Source organism: Oncorhynchus gorbuscha, unplaced genomic scaffold (assembly GCF_021184085.1).
Source record: "Oncorhynchus gorbuscha isolate QuinsamMale2020 ecotype Even-year unplaced genomic scaffold, OgorEven_v1.0 Un_scaffold_2170, whole genome shotgun sequence".
In the NCBI taxonomy this organism is placed as follows: Eukaryota; Metazoa; Chordata; class Actinopteri; order Salmoniformes; family Salmonidae; genus Oncorhynchus; species Oncorhynchus gorbuscha.
The window spans coordinates 45,858-62,500 of NW_025746747.1; the positions used below are offsets into that span (position 1 = coordinate 45,858).

Below are 16,643 nucleotides of genomic sequence, written 5' to 3' on the forward strand. Positions count from 1 at the left end.
ACAACACAGTATCTATACCATCTCTACTACAGCAGAGTATCGATACCATCTCTGCTACAACATAGCATACCATCTCTAATACAACACAGTATCTATACCATCTCTACTACGCCATAGCATACCATCTCTAATACAACACAGTATTTATACCATCTCTTCTACACCATAGTATACCATCTCTAATACAACACAGTATCTATACCATCTCTGCTACAACATAGCATACCATCTCTAATACAACACAGTATCTATACCATCTCTGCTACACCATAGCATACCATCTCTAATACAACACAGTATCTATACCATCTCTGCTACAACATAGCATACCATCTCTAATACAACACAGTATCTATACCATCTCTGCTACACCATAGCATACCATCTCTAATACAACACAGTATCTATACCATCTCTGCTACACCATAGCATACCATCTCTAATACAACACAGTATCTATACCATCTCTGCTCCACCACAGTATCTATACCATCTCTGCTCCACCACAGTACCTGTACCATCTCTGCTACAACAGAGTATCGAGACCATCTCTGCACCTCCACAGTATCAACACCATCCCTGCTACAACTCAATATTTGTACCATCTCTGCTCCATCACAGTATCTATACCATCTCTACTAAAACACAGTATCTGTACCATCTCTACTAAAACACAGTATCTATACCATCTCTACTAAAACACAGTATCTATACCATCTCTACTAAAACACAGTATCAATATCATCTCTGCTTCATCACAGTATCGAGACCATCTCTGCACCTCCACAGTATCAACACCATCCCTGCTACAACTCAATATTTGTACCATCTCTGCTCCATCACAGTATCTATACCATCTCTACTAAAACACAGTATCTGTACCATCTCTACTAAAACACAGTATCTATACCATCTCTACTAAAACACAGTATCTATACCATCTCTACTAAAACACAGTATCAATATCATCTCTGCTTCATCACAGTATCGAGACCATCTCTGCACCTCCACAGTATCAACACCATCCCTGCTACAACTCAATATTTGTACCATCTCTGCTAAATCACAGTATCTATACCATCTCTACTAAAACACAGTATCTGTACCATCTCTACTAAAACACAGTATCTATACCATCTCTACTAAAACACAGTATCTATACCATCTCTACTAAAACACAGTATCAATATCATCTCTGCTTCATCACAGTATCTTATCTATACCACCTCTGCTACAACAAAGTACCAGATAACAGATCAACAGCCAGACCAACAGATCAACAACCACAGATCCCGTCTCTGTCACGTTCGTCGTTAGATGAATGAGACCAAAGCGCAGCATGGAAAGTGTTCATCATTTTTAATACTGAACTCCGACAAACCAACAAAATACAAAACCGAACGTAAAGTTCTGCAAGGCTAGACAGCAACTATGCAAAAACAAGATCCCACAAAATAAGATGGAAAACAGGCTGCCTAAGTATGGTCCCCAATCAGAGATAACAATAGACAGCTGCCTCTGATTGGGAACCATACCCAGCCAAAGAAACAGAAAAACTAGTATGCCCACCCAAATCACACCCGACCTAACCAAATAGAGAAAGAAAAAGTCTTTCTAAGGTCAGGGCGTGACAATCTCACCCGACCTAACCAAATAGAGAAAGAAAAAGTCTTTCTAAGGTCAGGGCGTGACAATCTCACCCGACCTAACCAAATAGAGAAAGAAAAAGTCTTTCTAAGGTCAGGACGTGACAATCTCACCCGACCTAACCAAATAGAGAAAGAAAAAGTCATTCTAAGGTCAGGACGTGACAATCTCACCCGACCTAACCAAATAGAGAAAGAAAAAGTCATTCTAAGGTCAGGACGTGACAATCTCACTCTTGCCATGTTGGTCCTTTTTGTGTCCCTGATGATGGTTTAATGATCAACAGAAACTTTACTTGTTTCCTTTATCATTATATATTTATGCATGTGAGCCTCCATTTTGGATTTCTTCCATGTTTTCGACAGTGTGGCTATATATTCTTTCCATTATCCTTTGTTTGAGACCTACGCACTTCTGACTGGCAGTAGTTTAAATGAAGCACTATAAACGAGTGTAGATAGCTACCCATCGTTTATTGGTCCGTTTTGTGTGGAAAGAGTGCTTGACACGTTGACACTGTGTACTCATCAACCACAGCACCAATCACACTCACGTGTTCTGCCTGGACACACAGGGGTTTATGACAACAACACTGCTCAAACACATATGCACTCCCTAGTGTGTAGGGAACATACAGTATACGTTTCGTTATCTGTCACATAACTGTCTTGGACTCTCATGTTTATTAATGTATCAGATGTGTTTATCATGGTAAGGAACAATAGGAAACCGTTTCAGTGGTAGTCTGCTGAATGGGAACACAGCAGAAAGGACGTGTGTGTGTGTGTGTGTGTGTGTGTGTGTGTGTGTGTGTGTGTGTGTGTGTGTGTGTGTGTGTGTGTGTGTGTGTGTGTGTGTGTGTGTGTGTGTGTGTGTGTGTGTGTGTGTGTGTGTGTGTGTGTGTGTGTGTGTGTGTGTGTGTGTGTGTGTGTGTGTGTGTGTGCGTTGCAGTGTATACTGTGTGACCAGCGTATTACAGTCACTCGCTGTCAAACCATGCCCCCTCTTGGAACAGGAGAATAACTGCATGCTACCGGTCCAACCTGGTGATAGGTCCCTCTTTTAAGTCTTCCTGATGATACGGTATATTGACATTTTGAAATGTATTGATTACACATTATCCTCACCCCAAGGTGCTTTGAAAGCCATAAAACAATTCAATGTTATATTACAATATTATTGCTGGAACATAGTGTATTTAATGGATGGAAAACATTGTTTACCATTCTCAGAACCACAATATAGTGAGGAGGAGTGAGCAATGTCTTCTCATTTCCTTTAATATGCAATGCAAAGGCTCCACTTGTTGGAGACTACAGCACTAGCAGGAGCCATGCTCAAACGTTTGAAGCTTGAATTATAGTAAACTAGACTGTAGGTGCCATATGAAAGCATTCATTAATCATTCTACAGAGAGCTATGAATATTATGTCATGGTTATGAACAACAGGATAAGATGTTATGAAGCTTGTTATATGGTTGCCATAAATGAGAGTCAAGCATGTTGTCATGTGCTCTTATGTCAACTGTTGCTATAACACATGCTGCATGATGACCTATGTCATATGCTTCATGGGAAATTCACAACTTATAGTTGTTCACAACATCCTAATCAGTTCCTTGATGGAAGGTTCACATGACTGGTTTCCTTGGAGTTCAACTCCAGTGTGTCACAGTTAAAGTAGATACAGAGTGGAGCTATGAGCACAAGGCTGCTGTCTTCAGGGGAATTCCAGATGAGGAGGCAGGTTGATGGAACATGGACGTTGGCAAGAGAAGGGGATTTGTGGAGCTCATGGCAAGGATGCTGGAGGCACTTCCTGCAAGCTGCCCTGGATCATGTAACAGAAGGCTCAGATAGAAATATACTATGTGGAACAGATATGATTCTTTGTCATGAAGAAAAGGGAATCAGCTCTATACGAGACATATCTATCTGCGGTGTCCGAAGGCATTGTACCCTCCTAAATGGGATCCAGGTGCTCAGTTTGTTGACAACGTCTGTTCTTTAAATACAATAGTATTTTTACCATACAGATGTTACTGAAAACATTATTAACGATGATTTAGAAGGTGTAAAACAACATTGTGTGTGCTGGAGTCTGGCCTAGTGCTTAGCCCTCCTAACCATAAATACAACACTCCCTTGGAACTGGTGTTCGAGCCCGTCTCAGACACTTTTCTGTCCGTGTCCCTCTACTTTCTCTCCGTGTCCCTCTACTTTCTGTCCGTGTCCCTCTACTTTCTGTCCGTGTCCCTCTACTTTCTGTCCGTGTCCCTCTACTTTCTGTCCGTGTCCCTCTACTTTCTGTCCGTGTCCCTCTACTTTCTGTCCGTGGCCCTCTACTTTCTGTCCGTGTCCCTCTACTTTCTGTCCGTGTCCCTCTACTTTCTGTCCGTGTCCCTCTACTTTCTGTCCGTGGCCCTCTACTTTCTGTCCGTGTCCCTCTACTTTCTGTCCGTGTCCCTCTACTTTCTGTCCGTGGCCCTCTACTTTCTGTCCGTGGCCCTCTACTTTCTGTCCGTGTCCCTCTACTTTCTGTCCGTGGCCCTCTACTTTCTGTCCGTGGCCCTCTACTTTCTGTCCGTGTCCCTCTACTTTCTGTCCGTGTCCCTCTACTTTCTGTCCGTGGCCCTCTACTTTCTGTCCGTGTCCCTCTACTTTCTGTCCGTGTCCCTCTACTTTCTGTCCGTGGCCCTCTACTTTCTGTCCGTGTCCCTGTACTTTCTGTCCGTGTCCCTCTACTTTCTGTCCGTGGCCCTCTACTTTCTGTCCGTGTCCCTCTACTTTCTGTCCGTGGCCCTCTACTTTCTGTCCGTGGCCCTCTACTTTCTGTCTGTGTCCCTCTACTTTCTGTCCGTGGCCCTCTACTTTCTGTCCGTGGCCCTGTACTTTCTGTCCGTGTCCCTCTACTTTCTGTCCGTGGCCCTCTACTTTCTGTCCGTGTCCCTGTACTTTCTGTCCGTGTCCCTGTACTTTCTGTCCGTGTCCCTCTACTTTCTGTCCGTGTCCCTGTACTTTCTGTCCGTGTCCCTCTACTTTCTGTCCGTGTCCCTGTACTTTCTGTCCGTGTCCCTGTACTTTCTGTCCGTGTCCCTCTACTTTCTGTCCGTGTCCCTCTACTTTCTCCCTCACTAACTTTAAGCGTCAGGTGTCAGAGCAGCTTACAGATCGCTGCAGCTGTACACAGCCCATCTGTAAATTGCCCATCCAACCAACTACCTCATCCCCATATTTGTTTTTCTGCTCTTTTGCACACCAATGTTTCTACTTACACATCCTCATATATCCTCATCTGCACATAAATCACTCCAGTGTAAATGTCTACATTGTAATTACTTTGCCACTATTGGCCTATTTATTGCCTTACAGGCTGACTACACTGCTTGCATCTTTGCAAAATACATTTTGAAAATACATCTCTATTATTAAATTATTGCACCCACACTGCTCGCACGCCAACGTGCATCTGCGTCTATTTCTGATGCAGATCGTGCTGCAAGTCCTGCCTCTCCCATCTCCTCATTGGTTTATAGAAGCAGGTACCCAAGTACCATCACATCATTGGTGTAAATCGCTCTGGATAAGAGCGTCTGCTAAATGACTTAAATGTAAATGTAAATGTAATACCCAAGTGGGTGACTGAAGGCGAACGAGGTCAGTGGCAGTAATGCGCCTAATTTATGAAAGTTGCCAATCGCAATATAACGTCAAGAGAAGAAAACGCCTGGAAGGAGGAGGGATGACTGGAAACGATTCAGTTGACCGTTTTATGTGTGGATTTATTGGTGGAGTAGAGGACCTTTTCCATTTCAGTTAGAATAACAACTCCATGTTTATCTCCCAGGACAAATTAGCTAGCAACCCCAAGCTAGCTAAATAGGACAAATTAGCTAGCAAGTGCAAGCTAGCTAGCTATATTGCCATAAATGTTTAATGCTTTTTGACCTGTCCCCAAACGGACCTCTGAGACTATCACAGTGCAGGTGCATTTATACGGAGACTTGATTACACACAGGTGGATTGTATTTATCATCATTAGTCATTTAGGTCAACATTGGATCATTCAGAGATCCTCACTGAACTTCTGAAGAGAGTTTGCTGCACTGAAAGTAAAGGGGCTGAATAATTTTGCACGTCCAATATTTCAGTTTTTGATTTGTTAAAAAAGTTTGAAATATCCAATAAATGTCGTTCCACTTCATGATTGTGTCCCACTTGTTGTTGATTCTTCACAAAAAAAATACAGTTTTATATCTTTATGTTTGAAGCATGAAATGTGGCAAAAGGTCGCAAAGTTCAAGGGGGCTGAATACTTTCATAAGGCACTATAATTGGTTCAGAGTTTGTTATGATATTTTAACCTGCGTGTTGTGATCGCGTTTGGTGTGGGTGGACAAAATACATTTATGCATGATGGCAGCCAGTTTGGGTTCCATGTTACCTCCTTACTTAATTTGCACACAATTTATAATGTTTTTTTCTATTGTGTTATTGACTGTATGTTTGTTTGTTCCATGTGTAACTCTGTATTGTTGTTTTAGTCACACTGCTTTGCTTTATCTTGGCCAGGTCGCAGTTGTAAATGAGAACTTGTTCTCAACTGTCCTACCTGGTTAAATAAAGGTTAAATAAATAATGTATAAGTAAAAAAAAGACAAATTTACAAATCAGGCATTTGTGTTTAGTGAGTCCGCCAGATCAGAGGCAGTAGGGATGAGCAGGGATGAGCAGGGTTGTTGTCTTGATGAGTATGTCAATTGGACCATTCTCCTCTCCTGCTCAGCATTCAAAATGTAATGAGTACTTTTAGAGGGAAAATATATGGAGTAGAAAGTACAAGTTGTCAAAAATATAAATAGTAAAGTCAAGTACAGACACCCCCAAAAAACAACGAAAGTAGTACTTTAACCTATTTCTACTTAAGTACCTTACACCACTGAATGTATATTGTTTTCTTATGATTTTAGTTTCAGGTGCCTAGCAGAATTGGCTGGGCCAGCAATCAGGGCAATTCTTATCCCCATGGAGACCAGACAAAGGGGAGGGTTCTACAATAAATCAGTTATGAGACGGAAAGGGGGAAGCACAGCAAACCATGCAAAATAACAATAAGACACACAAAATAGCTTAAATAAAGGTCACTGCAAACTAAAGTTGACATTGACACCCAAAGGGCTGGTACTCCATAAGGGGAATACACAAGGGAGAGCAACATGCCACACACATCTGAATAATCTACCAAATGGTATCCACCTAAACTTTGTATACAGTGCAACTAAGATGTAGTCATTTAAATGTTTTTCCCTTACTGTACAGAGCTAGTGTGCAACCATGGAAAATAGTGTGTTCCTCATCATTCTGTTATCAGGTCAGTGAATGAATACTTGACACATTTATTAGCCATTATTTAACCAGGCAAGACTACAAATTGTTATTTTCAATGACGGCCTATTGGGTAATAACAAAGTGCTAACAAAGTGCTATGCGCCAAAATGTCTAGGAACCAACCTTCATATCCCAGACGAGCCCCGACTTGTCACAAACTGTCTCAAAGTGCGCGTGTGTGTGTGTGTGTGTGTGTGTGTGTGTGTGTGTGTGTGTGTGTGTGTGTGTGTGTGTGTGTGTGTGTGTGTGTGTGTGTGTGTGTGTGTGTGTGTGTGTGTGTGTGTGTGTGTGTGTGTGTGTGTGTGTGTGTGTGTGTGTGTGTGTGTGTGTGTGTGATCAGTAGTGTAAGTGAGTGCTTACATGCGTAACTGTGATAATAAATAATTTGGCAGACAGAGTGGGAGGGTCGTCACAGAAGCTACTCCACCTTCATGTTCTGGAGCAGAAATTATCCCAATAATGATACATTCAGTTGCATTGTGGCTTGGTTGCCAACAGACTTCACCCTACTCCTGAAAGCCACTCATGAGATCAGCCCCTGAGGGAGAGGAAATAGAAGATAACAAATCCATCCATCCATTCATCCATCCACCCATCATCCATTCATAATCCATCATCCATCCTCCATCCATCCATCATCCATCCATCATTCATCTTTCCATCATCCATCCATGAATCATCCATCCATTGTCCATCATCTATCCATCATCTATCATCCATCCATCATTCATCCATCCATCCATCATCCATCCATGAATCATCCATCCATCCATTGTCCATCATTCATCCATCATCCATCCATCATTCACCCATCCATCCACAAACTTTCATATCACACAAATGTTCACATCACACACAAACTCTTAATCCTGTTGCAGCTGGTTGCCTTGCAATTTTATCAAGTAATCAAGTAACATTGGTTTGTTTTTCCACTTGATTACTGTTGATGAATGTTATAATTAACAACATGAGTTAGGACCGGTACACAGGTAGTAACTTCATTTAAAGTTTTATTATGCAAAGGAAACCATGGGCCTTGTGTCTTGTATTGTTTCCTGGGATTATAGTTGACTACTTTGGTCAAGTAGGAAATATGAAGGACTTTCAAACGAAGCTTTACTCTTGCTGTTGCTGTTTGGTGTAATAATGTGTAGTGATGCTGTAGTGACTGCATTAAGTACGTTCTTACAGAGAATATAGATTGTTCATGTTCTGCTGTCTAAATCTGTCTTAATATGATGCCATTCCAACAAATATATCCATTACCTGATTTAATTTACAGAATCAACTTCTATCGTAGATCATTGTGTGAAACCATAATTAATGAAACACTTATATTTTACAATATTTACTTTCATTATTTATCGTAAACTGTTTCACTAATCTCTTATTTTCAAATAATTGTTAAATATTTCTGTGAAGAGTCTTTATTATAACATTACATATATAATAACATTACATATATGCTTTCCAAATGCCTAACCATTTCTATGGCCATGCCATCGGGACAGTACATCTTCTTAGCTACTGTGTATGGGGCTCTGTTCCACAATGATGTATATCAAGTTTAACCTCTGGACTTATATTAGGGTGATTTAATAAAACTAATTTAGGCACTTCCTTGTCAGAAATACATGTCTGGTTAAAAACATTTACACCCACGTGATGAGCAATTACTGGGTAAAAGATCAGAATTGGGGTGCCTGTGTAAACCCAGCCTATGAGACCTTCACATCATTGACAAGTAGCTCTGTACCGATTATAGTGTGTGTGCGCATGTGTGCGCGTGGTGCATGCATGTGAGCATGGATGCATGCATTTTGGCGTGTGTACGTGCATTTGGTGTGTGTGCGCGTGAGAGAAAGAGACAGAAAGAGAGAGCGAGAGAAAGAGAGAGAGACAGAAAGAAAGAGAGAGCGAGAGAGAGAGACAGAAAGAAAGAGAGAGCGAGAGAGAGAGAGAGACAGACAGAAAGAAAGAAAGAAAGAAAGAAAGAAAGAAAGAAAGAAAGAAAGAAAGAAAGAGAGAGAGAGAGAGAGAGAGAGAGAGAGAGAGAGAGACAGAAAGAAAGAGAGAGAGAGACAGAAAGAGAGAGAGAGAGAGAGAGAGAGAGAGAGAGAGAGAGAGAGAGAGAGAGAGAGAGAGAGAGAGAGAGAGAGAGAGAGAAAGAAAGAGAGGGAAAGAGAGAGAGAGACAGAAAGAAAGAAAGGGAGAGAGAGAGAGAGAGAGAGAGAGAGAGAGAGAGAGAGAGAGAGAGAGAGACCTGAGACTTTGAAGACTAAAGGGAAATACACTTTACTTTAAGAAGTCGTAATGTATTTCTATGACCCAGTGATCACTATTTTATACAGTGTGATGAGAGACATTAAAGTCCAATCATATTAAACATTACCGTAATGTGAATGGTTTATTGTAATATGTTTGGGCCAACACTGGGTGGTGCAACAGGTCTTACAACCACAGTGAGAGTGAGACACACAATATCAGAATAGTGGCTCTGTCGTGCCACCCTGTGCTAACAGACATGCTCGGAGGTAAAGTGTCCCCTAGGTACAGACCTAGGATCATACAAAACTGACCCAAGATCAGCATCTGAAAGCAACTTTACCCTGCTCTAATATACATAAGCAAATGCCTCTCACAGTATTACATACAGTATGTAGGGACTCACCTCCATGAAGACATATACTGCAAGCCCTCCATCTGTGAGCTTTATCATGTCTGTACAAGAAGAAGGCTGAGACACAAATATGCATTAGCGACCACTCATGAGGAAAGGGCTTGAGGGTGGATAAGACCCTGATGACCAGTTTTTATAGAGCGTTCATTGAATCCATTTTAACATTCAGTATGGTCTGTTGTTTTGGTCATTCAAACTTAAAGTGTAAGAACACGCTGGGTAACACTGTTAAACTAAGTAGCAGGTGACTTAGTGGTTGGAGCGTTGGGCCAGTTACCCAAAGGTTGCTGAATCGAATCCCCGAGCTGACAAGGTAAAAATATGTTCTTCTTCCCTGAGCAAGGCAGTTAACCCACTGTTCCCCGGGCGCTGAAGACGTGGATGTCGATTAAGGCAGCCCCCCGGCACCTCTCTGATTCAGAGATGCATTAATTAATTTGTACAACTGACAAGGTATCTCCCTTTCCCCTTAGCAGGATCATTGGTTAGAGATGGACCTTAGTCCCCTGTATCAGACGGGAGTCATGGTAAGGTGCAGTCCATTCTGAGGGACTCCCAGCATGCATCCCTTGTTTGATGAGTTAAACTTGTTTTCCTCGGAGCGCAGGTGCGGCTCCCCAAGTTCAAAAGGAATAGGTTGAAACTCTCCTTCATGCCAGCTGCTATCATCTTTCTCTATCAGCTCCGGTAGTACTGCTAGTTGTGTACATGTTGCTGTATTTATTGTTGTTTATACAACGGGTGGGTCTAATCATGAATGCTGATTGGTTAAAACTGCAATCCAGTCGGAGTCTATTCCACAATTTACCACCGACTAACTCTATGAAGCTAAAATACCTGTTTACTAATGTGTTTTTACTACGTGCTGCAGAATGAATCTCCCCCCGGGATAATGAAGACTCTATGTTTACAGCAGTGCAGGAAGTTTTACAGTGTCACATTACTTGGCTGGCGTTGGTTACCGTGGTTACTCTGACAGAGCAGGTGGAACCTGGTCTGTTCCTTTGGGCATTCTCCCAGTTCTCCAGGACTGCTTCTCCACCTGTGGGACATCTGTCTTTCAGGGGGCCGGATCTGACTGGTTTTTCACTCCCTTGTTGTTTTCAGAGATTAGGACATAGTACAGCCATGTATGAGGTGGAACAGAAGTTTGGCGGTTTGGAAGCTGTCATCAGAGCTCTCAATGCTCAACCATTTCTAACGCAGGTGAGGAGATATAGTGATCAGCTACACAGCTGGTCAGTGAGACTGAGGAACACTCCAACCCTTCTCTTTATCTGGCTCATTGCCATGAAACTACTCCCTTATTTGAATAATGTTGGAGTTGGTAGGGAATTATATACTTTGATGTAGGAGGTAAGTTAGAGTGTGAGGGGCAATGTCAGCAGTATATTATTGAGGCAGTGGATATCTATAAGGTGGTGTCAGTGTGCATGTGTGTGTGAAAGAGAGAGAGAGAAGAAAGCGTTCCGGAATAGTTCACAAAATGAGGGGCAATGGGAGTTATGACACATGTAGGTTGTGGTGTGTGTGTGTGTGTGTGTGTGTGTGTGTGTGTGTGTGTGTGTGTGTGTGTGTGTGTGTGTGTGTGTGTGTGTGTGTGTGTGTGTGTGTGTGTGTGTGTGTGTGTGTGTGTGTGTGTGTGTGTGTGTGTGTGTGTGTGTGTGTGTGTGTGTGTGTGTGTGTGTGTGTGTGTGTGTGTGTAATAAAGAGTAGAGTGGTGGAAGGGTTATGGGGTTGTAATCGTGGCATGGTGGTGTTATGTGGTCTAGGGTTAAGGTTAGTTGTGTTTTGGGTGGGGTTCAGCTGTTGTTATGGACGCAGGAGGACCTTGGTGACCAAACAGCTGCAGGACCAGGAAAGTAAAAGTGATTATGGTGCTGACCAGTTGTCTCCTGGATAGCTAGACTCTGAGCTCCATGTTGTTTTATTACAAATATGTACGGTGGCCCTTAGGAACAAACCACCTTTGTGTCCGTGCTGTCACTTCTTATAAGCTGGTTTGGCCCTTAGGGCCACCGTAACTATGACAGAGAACCATACAAATCCCTCTAGTAGTAGACGCCATTTAAATATGTATTAATGGAAATATGATACCGCAACAAGTCACCGTTATGTCTTTGCAAATCAAATAAAAACATAATGACATTTTGTATTAATCAACTGATTTTGACGTTGAGTCAACTGAATTGGATATTGGGGATGAAATTGAGTTTTACATGCATGTGATGTTATTAGAACTATGAATGTGAGTTGTGTGTTTTGACTGGGGCGCCAGAGACTATGACCTCAAGGCCAGGGAAACCCCCTAAAGCTTCTCCCTGCCAGTACACCACCTATTTTGTTTTTCTATTCAAATAGGGAGAGGGGAGAGAGAGGAGGGAAAGAGAGGAGGGAGAGAGGGAGAGAGAGGAGGGAGAGAGAGGGAGAGGGGGAGAGAGAGGAGGGAGAGAGAGGAGGGAGAGAGAGAGAGGGAGAGGGGGGAGAGGAGGGGAGAGAGAGGAGGGAGAGAGAGAGAGAGAGAGGGGGAGAGAGGAGGGAGAGAGAGGAGGGAGAGGAGGGAGAGAGAGGAGGGAGAGAGAGGAGGGAGAGAGAGGGGAGGGGGGAGAGAGAGGGGAGAGAGAGAGAGAGAGAGAGAGGAGAGAGAGAGAGAGAGAGAGAGAGAGAGAGAGAGAGAGAGAGAGAGAGAGAGAGAGAGAGAGAGAGAGAGAGAGAGAGAGAGAGAGAGAGAGAGAGAGAGAGAGAGAGAGAGAGAGAGAGAGAGAGAGGCTATAGTTGCCACAGTGACATGGGTACAGAATAATATCTATGTCAAATTCAAAACTGTGCCAGCCTGCCATGATGAGCAGACAAAGTCGAGTCCATAATATATCCATAATATATTGCCTCTATTGGACACTCACCACAAGATACAGTATGTAAATAAATATGTATCAAATTATGATTTGTATAATTTCTCAGATGCATTCTAAAGTAGTTGGTCTTGTGAGAGGCATCTCCTGACTTTTTGTAAATGGATATGTTTCAAATGGTATAATTTTTGCTTTGCTTTCGATCGCGGCTGTGGGGAAGCATCCTTGCTAGCTCCAGTTGGGCAGAGAGCAGCTCCAGGATGCAAAGGAAGCCCAGAATTATGGGAGATTAAAAGCTTTTCTGGACCTGGTTCAAGAAGTGCTGACGAGGCAAGACTAAACATGGTAGGCTGCAGCTGAAAGAAGCTGAGACATCTGCAGCATGTGGTGCCCTCACTCCATCTACTATAGGATTAGTCCTATCCTGGGGGGAAACACTGTTTTTACACACAGGGTGGAGGGAGGAATGAGGGACAGAAAGAGAAGGATTGAGTGGAGGGAGGAATGAGGGAAGGAAGGAGAAGGACTGAGTAGAGGGAGGAATGAGGGACCGAAGGAGAAGGACTGAGTGGAGGGAGGAATGAGGGAAGGAAGGAGAAGGACTGAGTAGAGGGAGGAATGAGGGAAGGAAGGAGAAGGACTAATGGGAGGGAGGAATGAGGGAAGGAAGGAGAAGGACTGAGTGGAGGGAGGAATGAGAGAAGGAAGGAGAAGGACTGATGGGAGGGAGGAATGAGAGAAGGAAGGAGAAGGACTGAGTGGAGGGAGGAATGAGGGAAGGAAGGAGAAGGACTGAGTAGAGGGAGGAATGAGAGAAGGAAGGAGAAGGACTGATGGGAGGGAGGAATGAGAGAAGGAAGGAGAAGGACTGAGTGGAGGGAGGAATGAGGGAAGGAAGGAGAAGGACTGAGTGGAGGGAGGAATGAGGGAAGGAAGGAGAAGGACTGAGTGGAGGGAGGAATGAGGGAAGGAAGGAGAAGGACTGAGTGGAGGGAGGAATGAGGGAAGGAAGGAGAAGGACTGAGTGGAGGGAGGAATGAGAGAAGGAAGGAGAAAGGGGAAGGGACTAGGAAAATAAATGTCCCTCTCTCTCCTGGAATTTTGACAAGGTTGAAATGAGAACACTGGTCTCAGATAATCCCTTAAATCTCTAACAGAACGAGCAATGCAGCGGTCAAACCAATGGTCAATAATCCATCACATTGATGATCTTATTCTGGTCCGTTTGGACCATTCTGTAAACCACAGGCCCGTCCTCTCTCTCACCAGGCTGTCTCCGCACCACATTGCAGACATAATAGGTTGACTTTCTCCCAGTTGCGTCAGTGATATTTTGGCATGTGAGTTGCACCACAAATATCCTGCCTGTAGGGTCTATCTGGGGCTGGTCCTTGCCCACTGCAGGAGCCAACGAATCCGATTCTCCAAACGGGCAGGCGTGCATGTTTCCCCCTTCCCCCCACGGTCAGGCGTGTGTGTTTCCCCCTTCCCCCCACGGTCCTGTCTCAAAACCCAGACCTGGGACATGTTCACAAGCCACCAAATGGAAGAAAATGGGCCGAAACAGGGAGGGACGACCTGGACTTCTTTTTCCATTGCAAAACATGTCTAAATATTTTCCAGTGTGTGCCCTAATGAACCCCCTCCTAAATCAGAGGCATGCAGAAGTCCCCCATTTGACCTGACTGTCATTCAGATTCACACTGTCCTGTATCTCTATATATTGTACCTGTACCATAGGTACAGTCACCCAGTCATTGTGATTTCATGGTGAGGTAGGTTGTGATCATTAGAGATTCCCTTCATTATTTTGGATTCATTTTGGATTCTTAACCTCCAATAAGCTTCTACTTGTGACCTACAGCACTAGGTTGGTAACCCAGGCCTGTACTCCACCCTGAACAGTGTGTCTCCCTTCCCTGCAGGAATGAAAGCTGGTCTTCTCAGGGATATCACACACACACACACACACACACACACACACACACACACACACACACACACACACACACACACACACACACACACACACACACACACACACACACACACACACACACACACACACACACACACACACACACACACACACACACACACACACAGAGTGAGCAGTGAAAGGCTTGTTTTATTAGAAAGCCACCCACCCCAGAACAGATCACTTTTCACATTCAATCATAATCTCCTCACTGTCCCGCCCGACACTGTGACTGCCAGGAGGTGAAATGCTACCTTGGCCAGTGGTGTGTGTGTGTGTGTGTGTGTGTGTGTGTGTGTGTGTGTGTGTGTGTGTGTGTGTGTGTGTGTGTGTGTGTGTGTGTGTGTGTGTGTGTGTGTGTGTGTGTGTGTGTGTGTGTGTGTGTGTGTGTGTGTGTCATGACAGTCCCTCAACATCCAATCACATCTCTCTATCTCACTCTCTGTTATCTATTCCTCTCTGTTTCTCTCTCTGTCTCACTCTCTCTGTTATCTATCCCTCTCTGTTTCTCTCTCTGTCTCACTCTCTGTGTTATCTATCCCTCTCTGTTTCTCTCTCTGTCTCACTCTCTATGTTATCTATTCCTCTCTGTTTCTCTCTCTATCCCTCTCTGTTTCTCTCACTATCCCTCTCTGTTTCTCTCTCTGTCTCACTCTCTATGTTATCTATCCCTCTCTGTTTCTCTCTCTGTCTCACTCTCTGTTATCTATCCCTCTCTGTTTCTCTCTCTGTCTCACTCTCTATGTTATCTATTCCTCTCTGTTTCTCTCTCTATCCCTCTCTGTTTCTCTCACGCTATCGCTCTCTGTTTCTCTCTCTGTCTCACTCTCTATGTTATCTATTCCTCTCTGTTTCTCTCTCTATCCCTCTCTGTTTCTCTCACTCTATCCCTCTCTGTTTATCTCTCTGTCTCACTCTCTATGTTATCTATTCCTCTCTGTTTCTCTCTCTATCCCTCTCTGTTTCTCTCTCTATCCCTCTCTGTTTCTCTCTCTGTCTCACTCTGTTATCTATCCTTCTCTGTTTCTCTCTCTGTCTCACTCTCTATGTTATCTATTCCTCTCTGTTTCTCACTCTATCCCTCTCTGTTTATCTCTCTGTCTCACTCTCTATGTTATCTATTCCTCTCTGTTTCTCACTCTGTCCCTCTCTGTTTCTCTCACTCTATCCCTCTCTGTTTCTCTCACTCTATCCCTCTCTGTTTCTCTCACTCTATCCCTCTCTGTTTATCTCTCTGTCTCACTCTCTATGTTATCTATTCCTCTCTGTTTCTCTCTCTATCCCTCTCTGTTTCTCTCACTCTATCCCTCTCTGTTTATCTCTCTGTCTCACTCTCTATGTTATCTATTCCTCTTTGTTTCTCTCTCTATCCCTCTCTGTTTCTCTCTCTATCCCTCTCTGTTTCTCTCTCTGTCTCACTCTGTTATCTATCCTTCTCTGTTTCTCTCTCTGTCTCACTCTCTATGTTATCTATTCCTCTCTGTTTCTCACTCTATCCCTCTCTGTTTCTCTCACTCTATCCCTCTCTGTTTCTCTCTCTGTCTCACTCTCTATGTTATCTATTCCTCTCTGTTTCTCACTCTATCCCTCTCTGTTTATCTCTCTGTCTCACTCTCTATGTTATCTATTCCTCTCTGTTTCTCACTCTATCCCTCTTCTCTATCTTCCTCTTTGTCCCTCTTTACTCACTCCCCTTGAAGCTCCCCATTCCTCTTTCACAACGTGTCAAATACATTACCATCAGGCAGTACCAGGAGCAGCTCGACACCCAGCCAGGCCCCCTGCCCAGGAAAAAGGTCAACCTCATTAGCAGTCAGAGTGAGTGGTCGTCACTGGCCGATGCTGCTGGAACAGGGACAGAACCACGACGTCATCCTCTGCTGCCAGTCTGCCCCGTCCACTTTTTCACACCAGTCAGAGGCCTTTAAAACATGCTATTGGAATGACATCATACACTATTGTGTACCCTATTACATCAGCATGGCTCATTAAGTATTTTTGGTTTTGTGACTCCTATTATTCTAGTCAGTGATTGGTTGTTGGGTGTCACATGATTCAAAGTTGGAGGGAACTGGTGCCACGGCCACTCTCTCTGTG

General features: G+C 43.6%; 1 protein-coding gene across 1 annotated transcript; it reads right to left on the reverse strand.

Annotated features, from left to right (window-relative positions):
* Positions 1-3,817: 3,817 nt before the first annotated feature.
* Positions 3,818-9,755, reverse strand: LOC124025097 (filaggrin-2-like). Its single transcript, XM_046338764.1, has 2 exons — positions 9,708-9,755; positions 3,818-4,786 (listed from the first exon to the last, which is right to left on the reverse strand). Exons 1-2 carry the CDS (start codon positions 9,753-9,755, stop codon positions 3,818-3,820), a joined length of 1,017 nt encoding a protein of 338 aa, XP_046194720.1.
* Between the last annotated feature and the right edge of the window lie 6,888 nt (positions 9,756-16,643).

Excerpts from the sequence above, each read along its gene's own strand:
- LOC124025097 (XM_046338764.1), bottom strand. The coding sequence starts at position 9,755 with ATGATAAAGCTCACAGATGGAGGGCTTGCAGTATATGTCTTCATGGAG. Across the intron at positions 4,787-9,707 it reads CAGTATATGTCTTCATGGAG|TTAGTGAGGGAGAAAGTAGA; the intron begins GTGAGTCCCTAC and ends TGACGCTTAAAG.